Genomic DNA, 12,130 nt, shown 5'->3' with positions numbered 1-12,130 from the left:
TGAATTGAAATTAACTATGGAATATCTTTCGAATAGTTTCGTTTTTACCTCCATCAGCCTCACATGTTAGCGTCAGGTAGACGCCTTCGTCGTACGGACCGGCCACTTGCCTTATGATTTGGCCCCGGTCGTCGGTTATGACCATTGCTTTCGGAGGCACTGTTGGGAAGAAAAGAAGCTTAAATAATGACAACTTTGAAATCAGAATAAAAGTAAATTACAAACAATACAGTAATTTAAACATCCTTTGTGAATTTCAAAGGAAATATTTGCGAAACATGAGCCAGACAACACCCATACTACTTATTGCTGAACAGTACAGCAGTGATTCTCAACGTGGGCGTTAACTCCCCCTGGGTAGCGATGGAATGTTCCTGGGGGGGGGGCTATAGAAGCTACGGGTATGACATAGGATTTTATGGGTTAGATTGCGTTGGGGGCGATGAGAGGAAAAAATTTGGGAAACTATTCTGTACAGGGTAAGGAAAGTCCGTGAGTCATATTTTACTGACGAACCGTTGATCCTAAAGGTATACAGTCAAACCTCGTTAATGAGCCACTCTTGGGAGAGCAAAAATATGACTTAGTAAGCGGAGTGACTCGTTAAACGGAGTAAGCCATAGCTGTGCCAATTCCTGCCTGAGGACAACTGGGACTTCCAAAAAGTGACCCGTTAAGCGGAGTGACGTGTTAACCGGATGACGCACTAACGAGGTTTCACTGTACATCCAATGACAAAAAAAACCCCATCTAAATAACGTATAATTCAGATACGTCATTAATACTGCGAGGAAATATACCTATTAAAATTTAAAAAAAAAAAAAACTTTTAACACGGACACCCTATGACCTCAAAAAACCCCATTAGAAAGTTTTTGTGCTGTCCCTCCTGAGGCAAAAGCTTTTCACGTTTCTATAGACAATCAATATTCACTGATATATTTGAACTAAAAAATTGGAGAAAACATTGGGAATGAACAAAAAAAAAAACAAAAAAAAAACGGAGGGGAAAATGTTTCTTTCCCTTTTATAAGCAGTTCTTTCCCATTTTTAATCCAATTTTTGTAATCAAATATCTCAGTGAATTTTGCACTCATAAAAGTAAATTTTTTTGTTGGTTTTTGGGGAGACAGGGCAACAAATTTCCAAGTTGGTTACGCACAAGGTGTCCGTATAAATAGTTATTTTTTTTCTTTTATTTTCATAACTGTACAACCCCTTGCAATAGAAATGACGTATTTGGGATCTAAACGTTACTTGGATACTTTTAGTAATGTGAAGTATGCCTATAGGATCAACGGTTCACCAGTAAAATGTGGCCTACGGGCTTTTCTTACTCTGACTCGTATGCGTAGTATTATTAAACCGCATATACGGGGTGGGCAAAAATTCCGTAGAAACTTTAAAAATGAAGAAAAACCGGAAAAATAACCGAAATAAAAAACGGTTTGCAGGGTTAGCATAGCTAGGTCACGGGAATTTTTTCCAGAGGGAAAAAATAACTAAAAAAAGAGCCGGATAGGTGGCGCTAGTACGAGCGACTTCGGCGGAAATATGCAAATTAGACGGCCATAAGAACTTGCGCTCCTAATCCACAAACAGTTGTAAACAGTGTATGCGGAACTGCTGCACTCTGCCGTTGCTGGATTTGTGACTCGCCTGCATATGTGTTATCCCCTGTGGTGGTGGTGATGGTCATGTGAGAACACATACTGCTGTAATATACGATTTGGAGGCATTCTGTTCGTTATTTGCGTATCTTTTCTTTGACTTGTGCACGTACGCGCCACCTATCGGCTGTTTTTGATTCTTTTTTTCCAGTCTTAAAATAATTCCCATGACCTAGCGGTGCTAACCCTGCAAACCGTTTTTTATTTCGGTTATTTTTCTTGTTTTTATGAATTTTTAAAGTTTCCACGGACTTTTTTGCTCACCCTGTACATCTCATTAGCAATCCATCTTCTTAGGAATTTTTAATTAATAAATGCGTTCCGAAAAGCAATGTTACATGCAAAAAATATTTAAAAAAATGTCTTATCGGGGTTCGATTTACACAACTATAAATGAACCCCGATTTAACAGCGTGAAATTTGTGAAATTAGTATATAAATTCCAATTTATTCTGTGAAAGTTCTTTGCGGAGTGAACTCTTACATGCCGGAATCCAATTGAATATCAGATTGAGCACATCGAGCTGATTTCACAAAATATTCGGAACATAAATATCTGAATGTTGTAAGAATGAATTGGAAAGAAAACCTGCAACACAAAACATTGATTCTCGAAATGTGTTTTTTGGAACGCAGCTGCTGCTCGCGTTACATCGGAAACATTTTGTTCCGGTTATTCCTCCCTCACTGGATATACACTTTTTACTTATTTATTTTCCTTGTAAAAAAAAAAAAATGAAGAAAGATATTGAATTCCGTTGTTTACTTCAGAGTTACATATGACACAGACATTTCAGTTATTTCTTCCTGATACAGACATCTTCACTGAGACGTGTGTTGTGACAGAAAAGCTCGGACGAAATCACACGCTGCTCTCAGACTGTCTGTAAACATATAAACCCATGTCTAACATGTTACCCACATACCTCTCTGTCATAATTTTAGATCTTTTTTTATTAGAATTTTCACTTTTGGATAGGAACATGAACTACGACTTTCTTTATGGTTTGTACAGAAATCACAATGTTTTTTTTTTAGTATTGAGTATCTAAGAGTGTGTGGTAGGAAATAAAATATGTAGGGTGTCTAATAAGTGTTAGCACGGCTTTATCTTATCAACCGTTCGTCGTAAAAGTATGGTTCCAATTTAAAAAATGCTCAACGGGCGTTCAAAAATCACCCTGTACCAATCTTGAGAATGAAAATACAGTGTGTCACAAAATAAAATATCTCAGTTTTCATAATGTCTCCCTGTGCTCTAACTTCCTATTAGAAAGATGTACTGTCTGTCCTGATGACGAAAAAAAAAAATTGTTTCTAAATGCAATATTCTCAAAGATATTCAAATTCAAAAATCAGAAAAGTTATGAAAGAACAGCGTTAAATACGATAAAAACCGTTTTACCCGCATTTAAAGTTGTTCTTTCCCAGATTTTACATCCGTTTTCGAAAATCGAATATCTCTGTGAATATTGCGCTTAGAAATATGGATTTTTTTTGTTGTTGTTGGCACCAGCAGCCAACTTTCTAATTGGAAGTTAGAGACAGAAGAACATTATGAAAATTGAGATTTTTTATTTCGTGACACACTATATTTTCATTCTCAAGACTGGTACAGGGTGATTTTTGAACGCCTGTTGAGCATATTTTAAATTGGAATCGCACCTCTACGACGAACGGTTGATGAGATAAAGGCCGTGCAAGCATTTACAGAACACCCTGTATAAAGGTTATCGAGTCAAAAATACTGAAGGGGAAATCACCGTTATTTTCTGCGTATATTCCATTTCTCTACGGAAATGTTTTTTTATCCTTTTCTTAACCAATGGCCCCATTTGGACCACATTTTTTGTCGTGGCCCCCCTTCTCTTATGCGGGGGGAGGGGGGGGGTGCCCACTCTCGTAAAGGAGGCAAATCCTTCTTACATACTAAATTTAATTTAGTTGAATTTAAATTTATAATGAACAACAATGCTATAAATAAGATCGATCTCTGCAACCCTTGGCCAGGCCCGGATCCAGAAGGATTGTATATGGTGAGAGAAAAAATAAGTCCGAGTAAAATACGGGACGATTTAACGAACCTACACAATCGCCTTTGAAGACACACCACCATGGGTACGCGCTTACCCGGAGCTAGAGCGAGCTATCTTACTGTCACGGCTCTATGAATGGCCATCTCACCATCCTGGGTTCCCTGGGAAAAGTGGTGTTATGGGGCCCCACTCTCAGCTGGACAAAGAAGCTTGGAGATTTACATACTTATACTCGAAAATCATAATACCAGATCTCACCATGTATTGACTTCCTATAAACATGAGCAGGGCTGCAACTACGAAAGGGCGAGGTGCACCATTAATTCACTCCATAAGTGTGTGTGTGTCGGTATCCAACAGTCTGAGTGAATAACTAGTGTCGTGGTTTTTTGAATTGTTATTGCTGCCATCCATGAGTGAAGTGCAATGATTAAATATTTGAACCGTTTTACTTCTGTTGCTCTCTGTGGCGAGATTATTCAACTGGGAGATCGGCTCGCATTCTTTTCGTCTCGAAGTTCGGAACAACAGAAAACCAAATTCAGCCGATCATCACTGTAGTGCCGGTGAAGTTCGAATCCGGGACCTTTCGATGCGAGTCCGTCGCTATAATCACTCAAACACCACAGCGGCGGTATGTTGCACCTGACGATAAACCAGGAAGGGCGGTGGTTTTACTAATTTTCCCATTCTCGTTACAGTTGGTGGTGGGGACGGCACCGAAATGAAAACTGGCTTTGCACTACAGAGTAGAGGCCCTGGACATAAGCCCTCGCCCCCCCCCCGGGCCAAGGGCTAAGATTGGTTCCCTGAACAGCTCATCAGTTGAATTCTGACAGTATATAAGCACACATTTATTCCCTACGTATTTCACTTGAAAGCTTTATTTCTTGACAGCTCTCTGTGGCCCGCCGTCAGTGCTAATGAGACCTTCATCTCATCAACCGTCCGTCGTAGAGGTATAGTTTCAATTTAAAAAAAATGCTCCAAAGGCCTTCAAAAATTGCCCTGCACCAGTTTTGAGAGCGGAAATGCAGTGTCACAAAATTATTATACGGTTCTCATATGCTCTAACTTCCAATTAGAAGTTGTTGCCCTGTCTTTCCTGAGGCCAACAAAAAGAATCCGTGTTTCTAAGTGTAGTTTTCGCTGAGATATTCAAATTCACAAAATCGTAGAAAAATTGGGAAAGGACAGCATAAATAAGGGAAAGGAGCTTTGCCCGTTAGTTTCAGCTGTTCTTTCATAATTTTTCTTTGATTTTCAAATTCAAATATCTTAGTGAATTGCACTTAGAGGAATGGAATGTTTTTCTGTTGGCCTCAGAAGATACAGGGCAACAACTTTCTGGAAGTTATAGGACCAGGGGACCTTACAAAAATTTAGATTTTTTTTATTTTGCGACACACTGTATTTTCATTCTCAAAACTGGTCCAGGTAAACTTTTGAATGCCTTTTTAGTATTTTTTGAATTGGAATCGTACCTCTACGACGGACGGTTAACGAGATGAAGGCCGCACTTACAAGCCACCCTGTATAGTAAAAGCCCACTATAACGAGTGCTGCTGGAAGCGAAACTGTCACTATAGCGAGCGATTTGCAAGTGATTGTCAAATAGCTGCTGTTGAAGGTAGAGAAAAAATTACGTTATAGCAAATTGAAAATCAAGAAGCATTCGCTATAACGTCAGTGAAATTCTTAAAAATGTGTGAAAACTCTTTTCAAGAATTGAACATGATGACTCCTATCATGGCACATTCGCCTCGTCAAAATTTCTCTAATGTACTTCTAACACAGAACGAACACAGAATATAGCCGAGCTAATTTTTGAATTCCCTCTTCTTATTTGTGGGCTTTCCCACCATAAACATGCGATGATTTTATTCGACCTTTGTCTCTCCTTGGGGGCTAAGAGACCACGTTACCAGAACTTGCAGCTCAAAGTCTTTTCCGAATTACTGAAAAAATCACGCTAAAATAAATTTCAACAATTGGAAAATTGTTGACGTATCCACGAACAGGTAGAAGTGAGCAGTGATTTATGATAATTGAGAATTTTAATCGTTCAGTTGGTCGACTAAATTGCTAGGATAATACGAAATTCTACCGAAAAATATCTCAATTATATCTTATTATCTCAAATATCTCAATTATATCTTATTATCTCAAATATCTCAAGGCGGCTGAGAGATAAAAAAAAATTCCATTTGAACGACTAATTCAGTAGTAAATACAGGGTGGTTATAAATGAATTATTCAGACGTATCTAACGCCTATTCTGAGGAAAGTAATTCGATGAAACTTGGTAATATAGGATTATGGACCATGGGGGGGGGGGGGAATGCAAGATTCGATAAATAACAGTTCAATGTTTGACCACCAGGTGAAAAAAAGGCGCTTTTTACGCAATTATTTTTTCCCGTGTGATCCAAATAACGTGCATGCCAAGTTCCAATGAAATACACCCCCAGCAACAGGCGGTACATAGGTCGGAGTAGTGTCAGTTAAAACATACTGACCCTAATCTGACCTATGTAGTGCCTGTTTTTGTTTATGCATTACATTGAAAATTGGTATTTACGTTATTTCAGGGAAAAATATAAAAATCGCCACTTTTTCACCTGGCGCTCAAAATCTTAACCCTTTCTTTTATTGGATCTTTCTTTTCCTCCATGGCCCATACAGTATTCTATACTGGCCATAATACCCGGCAATACCCCGGTTTTCTTCAATTACTGGGAGGATTGAAAAAGTGACAAACCATTATAAAGAAATAAACTAATATACTGGCAGCATTAAAGAAAAGGCAAACCATTGTAAAGGCATATGCATATTGGAAACGCATTGTTTGGGAACCACGGTAACCAAAGTGAACATTTCGAAAGGGATTGTTGTAGGGAGGGGGCAGAAACCATTTTTGCCCAACGGTTTTTCGCCCATTTCGGGAATTTGCCCAGATCTCACGAACTTTTAAAGTAACCTATCATTCAAGTTGGGTCTCGTTTGGTATATATGCAAAATTTGACGACGATCGATCTAAAATTGTTAATTTGTATTAATTTAATTGTTAATTTGTATTAATTTAATTGTTAATTTGTATTAATTTAATTGTTAATTTGTATTAATTTAATTGTTAATTTGTATTAATTTAATTGTTAATTTGTATTAATTTAATTGTTAATTTGTATTAATTTAATTGTTAATTTGTATTAATTTAATTGTTAATTTGTATTAATTTAATTGTTAATTTGTATTAATTTAATTGTTAATTTGTATTAATTGTTAATGAAGGAAAAACATACATACATACAGACTTTCTCATTTATATATAAGATGCCAAGTTCATCAAAATACCTTTATTAGAATGGGCGCGCGTCTGAGAAGTGTCAGTACAAAAACCTCCATATGTTAGAACAAAACGATCAGAGAAACGTTTTAATGCAGATAAAGCAGCAGTTTCTTACAATAATTGTGTAAAACTGCTGCTCAGGTTTTAAAATTATTTAACAACTCACAAAGAAAACAAAAAACGGATGTTCGCTTATAACCAGAAGTCCGTTTTCCCTCGTGATCGTGAACTGTCATTACAACGGACTAACACTAATTTTTATGGCATTGGATCATCATTATCCTTATAAGCAAGCCCGTTAAGTTGTGGTTCTCCAAAGCATCCATTCACAACCTTTAATGCATATTTATTATTCCTTATACATGCTAAAATAAAATAAAATTGTCAATAATCGTTGGTCGCAAAGCCTATGAAATGCCGAAGATATTCCAATGCGAGAGACATTTTCAGGAAAAGGACATCATAGGATTTGTCACAAATGCCTTCACCTATATGAGATCATTTCTAATTTTTTTTTACTTCAGTTCAAGAAACTTTGATCTTTCAAAAATATTTTTCTTTGAAAAGTCTCAAAGACCCGCACAAAAATATATTAAGCAATATTCAAAAATGTTGTCAAACTTGGAAAATTTGTTATATTGAGTTTTCGGAGAAAAAACTTGTATTTTTTTCGAACACGAGGAAAAGTCTCATATCGGTAATTCTGTATGATGGCTCGAACTAATTTCGATTGTCAAACTTCCTCAGAGAGTTGTTTCGCTTCACTTTTGAACAATGAAAAAATTAAAGAGAACTCGGAAATATCTTTTCTTCTCAATTAAAATACAGAAATTGCGTTCAAGTCAAATATTAGGGAAACACACAGAGGAGGTGAAGAGAACCTCTATACGTGCTGCTTCAAGAGATGTTTTTATTTTATGAGAGACATATACACTCTTTTCGACAATTTCCACGAGGAAAATGAATGGGAGATCATACGTATATACTCTTATTGGCAATCTAATTTGGATGAAAGCTCTTGTCGAATATGGTCCATTTTCTGTGGAGAAACTGAGAAGAAAACTACTTAAATCAAATTTTTATTAATTTGTTTATTGGTGTTGCACTAATAATATTGGCATCTACGGATGAAATTTTGACACGATCATTTGTGATCGATTTGGAGATATACTTTACTAATTCTTACGACATTGGATTATCTTTGTTCTCACAGGCAATTTCTTTAAATTTTGGCTCCATAACTCATGCATTCGCAAATTTTATGCATTCCCATAATATTTTATATGGTGATATAAGTTATAAAATAAAATCATTAATTCGCAAAGTATATTAAATGCTTCTAGTCCATATTCCTGTGCGGAACTTTAATGAATTGGTACAAATTGGAATGTGTCAGTACTGTAGTGAACTTTCCGTGAAGTTTGTTTCTGTGTAATTTTTCTTATTTGTAGTGCTGCTCTGTCTGCCATCAATTAATTTTTTTAACTATGCGTGAAGTGTTATAATAGAATAATTGCCGAAGATACCCCAGTTCGAGACATTTTCAGGAAAATAACATCACGAGATTTGTCTCAAACATAGAGAAGAGTAAGAAACATTTTCTCTCCAAGCACAAGGAAGAGTCTCGTATCAGTTATATTGTATGATGACTCGAACTAATTTCGATTGTCCAAACTTCTTCACACGATTGTCAAACTTTTTGCTCCATTTTTGAACAATAATAAAAATAAATATAAGATAAAATTCTGAAATATCTTTCTCTCAATCAAAGTACAAAAAATTGCGTTCAATTATTTAGGAAAACACATAGAAGAGACCGTACACGTGCAGCTTCAAAAGATGTTTATTATGAGACAAATATCCCTTTTCTCTACAATTCCCACGAGAAAAATGAAGGAGAAGCCATGCATACATACCCCTACCCGCAACCAAGAAATGTTTGGATAGAAACTTTTGGCAAAGATACTGCATTTTGTCTCGGAACTGAGAAGCAAACTATTTGAAAATAGATTTTTTTGCACTAATAATATTTGCATCCACAGATAATACGGAAGAAATTCTGACACAATCATTCGTGATTGATTTGTAAATGCCTTTACTAGATTTTATGGCATTTGAGTCATCACTAGTCTCAGAAGAAAGTTTTTTAATCAAAGACCCATGGACAAACATTTTAAGTAATATTCAAAAGCCTTGTCAAACTTGGAAGTTTGTTATATTGGGTTCTCTCTCTTCTATTTTTTCGAACAGTCTCATATCGGTTATGCTGTATGATGACTCGAACTAATTTCGATTGTCAAACTTTCTCAGGGGAGACAGAGAGAGAGAGAGAGAGTTTCGCGCTTCAATTTTAAATAACAAAAAAAAAATTACAGGAGAAAACTCTGAAATATCTTTTCCTTTCAATTAAAATACAAAAATTGCATTCAAGTCAAGTATTACGAAAATACACTGAAAGAGGTAAAGGGAACGTACACGTGCAGCTTCAAGAGATGTTTATTATGAAACAAAAATACCCTCTTTCTCTACAATTCCCACGAGGAAAATGCATGGGAAGCCAAGCATATACATACTCCTATCGGCAATCCAAGAAATGTTTGGATAGAAACTCTTGTCGAAGATGCTCCATTTTCTCTCGAAACTGAGAAGCAAACTTACTTGAAGCAGATGCCGCTGCTACTCCTAGATACACACACATATTCGGCGCGCTTGTGTGTGTGTGTGTGTGTGTGTGGTATCATATGCATACAGATATTCTTAATAAACTAGCTCGACATCAAACGAGGAAAAAAGAAAACTTTGCCCGAGATTTTCGACGGCAAGGATTTTTGAACCTGAGGTTTAATTGCTCGATTGAATATAAGACTTAATTAAAATAAAGCCGCCGTAGGTTATCTCTGTTGATGGGAGATGGCGAGAGAGAGAGAGAGAGAGAGGATGTGACACTGGAGAGAAGTGAGACGGTAGTTTTAATTACCAACGTTTAAGAACAAATGTCGCTTAACATCATGAACACGTGGTGTGTATGTGTGTGCTTTCCATAAATATATCAACTCTCCCTCTTCTCAACACCGTCTTATTATATACATAACGTTGTTCTGAGAACGAGAGGAGCTGAATGTTTAAAACTTTTATCTTTTCAGCGGAGAGTTGAAATTAGTCGAGGAATAAAAGCCCGGTTAATTGATAATTAATTGTTGCTGTGATGAGTGTCTAGAGCTGTGTCTACTGTAAGTGGATGGTGGTGACGGGAAGTGTCAGGTAATATATGAATACGGCGATGATTCCCTTTCATCGTTCGTCCCTTCCCCATCGCGTTCTGGAAACTGCTAACTCAGCGGGACTTGGATTGATTTTTCTCCGGTTATTATGTATCGTGAGCACGACAGAATGTTCATTTTGTTGCGAAGCGTCCGACGTCTTTTTTGATGTTAAGTCCCTCTTTCAGATCGGAAAGAAAAGTCAGGGGATCTTTGCTGCTCTCTTCTGGAAACTTTGCTTCGTCAAGGATTATAGATACTTTCATATTATACATCTCTTTTCATTTGTTATTATTTCCAGTTTGAATGAATGGAAGTATATCTCCCACCCACTATTTTCATTTGGTGTGTTTTAATCTTTTCACTACTAATTCAACAAAGCCTTTCAATTCACGAAGAATTTTAAGTTTTATTCAAAACAATGAACTGTATATGTAATATTTTAGTTTTCAAAATATGTCTATTGTTCCTCATGAAATCTGTAAAGCATTTCTTTAAAATAAACCGTGCTTTTTGGATATTTCTGAATCGGTGGCTGCTTGGATATGCAAGCGTACCTTTGTGTACGCATATGACTATGCGAGCTTAACTAAGTTTCAACATTCGCGGCGTTAGAAAATTTGTACATGTCTATCTCGTAAAATTTATTTCAAGTTGATTGAATTAGTTTCATTGTATGTTGGAAATTCTTATATTTGAGAAAATAGGAAATTGTTGAAAATGGAGTTTAGATTTTACCTGCGTCTGTTTGCATAGTTGAATTTATAGACAATGAAATCTGTACGTCCATTTTCTTATGCTTTCATTATTCGTAGGGAAAAATGTGAATCGTTAATGCTTACAGTGGTATTGACGAGATATATCGCCCTACTTGATGACTATTACTTCGGCAATCAGGAATTATCTCGCCTCCTTTATCATCTATTTCGCAATTTCTTTCAGTGGTTCCGAACTTCGAGGCACGAATGTGAGCCGATCTCCCCGTTAAAAAGTCTCGCCATAGAGAGCAACAGTCCTACAAACAGTACAAATGTTCAATCATCACACTTCACTCACTTCACTTCTGAAATATAGATGGTGGTACTGAAAAATCAGACAAAACACACTAGATACTCACTCAGACTGTTAGGTACACACACTCAGTGCCGTCTTAACGCATGGGCCCACAGGAGAAGAGGGGCCTCACAAAAAGGAGATTCGTTGAAATTTTCTAGAATTTACGAGGTAGGGCCTCAGGAAAACCAATTGGCCCGGGGGCCCATGATGCTCTTAAGACGGCCCTGCACACACTTACACTTCCGGCATAACTCACTAGGTAGTAAATTGCTCATGGCGATAGTTATGCTCGGTTTGCAAGAAAGAAAGAAAATGTATTTCTCTCAAGCATAAATGGATTTTTCTTATATTCTTCAATGCTTCTCAGCAACTGCTAAAATTTATATTTTTAGTTGTGAGCTGTTCATGAAGTTTTATAATTACCAGCAGAATGGCTCGAAAGTACACATCCCTCCTATTTCTCGCCAAGTTAAACATGAACGATTTTTAGCCATTGCATTTTGGAGGGAAATACCATGTGAGGTGTTATATAAATACAGTGTATTCCCTGAAATGCAATATCCCATAGTTTTGTGAATATTGACGATAATTATTTTTATTATGTAATAGCATTCGGGGTACCCCGCAATTAAATGGTTAAAGCCTTATTTTGGCAATGCCGAGTCCAGAAACTACGTTGTATATCATATATTCAAACATGTTTTCCATTCCCCCAACCTGTCAGATCAGCTGCCATTGAGCGGAGTCAACTTTCATCAA

General features: G+C 36.8%; 1 protein-coding gene across 1 annotated transcript in view; it reads right to left on the bottom strand.

The window, feature by feature from the left end:
• The window catches only part of LOC149087699 (neural cell adhesion molecule 2-like), a 271,875-nt gene that overhangs the window by 128,785 nt on the left and 130,960 nt on the right, over positions 1-12,130 (bottom strand). The window contains exon 3 of the mRNA XM_089231589.1: positions 49-159. Coding sequence (XP_089087715.1) covers positions 49-159 — 111 coding nt within the window. The remainder of the gene's footprint in view (positions 1-48; positions 160-12,130) is intronic.

This window comes from Pholcus phalangioides, unplaced genomic scaffold, assembly GCF_987345545.1.
Source record: "Pholcus phalangioides strain wild (caught in Gottingen) unplaced genomic scaffold, Ppha-v1.0 ptg000004l_1, whole genome shotgun sequence".
NCBI lineage: Eukaryota > Metazoa > Arthropoda > Arachnida > Araneae > Pholcidae > Pholcus > Pholcus phalangioides.
Note: the sequence above shows the minus strand (reverse complement) of the source record. Positions and strands in the feature narration are given on the sequence as shown.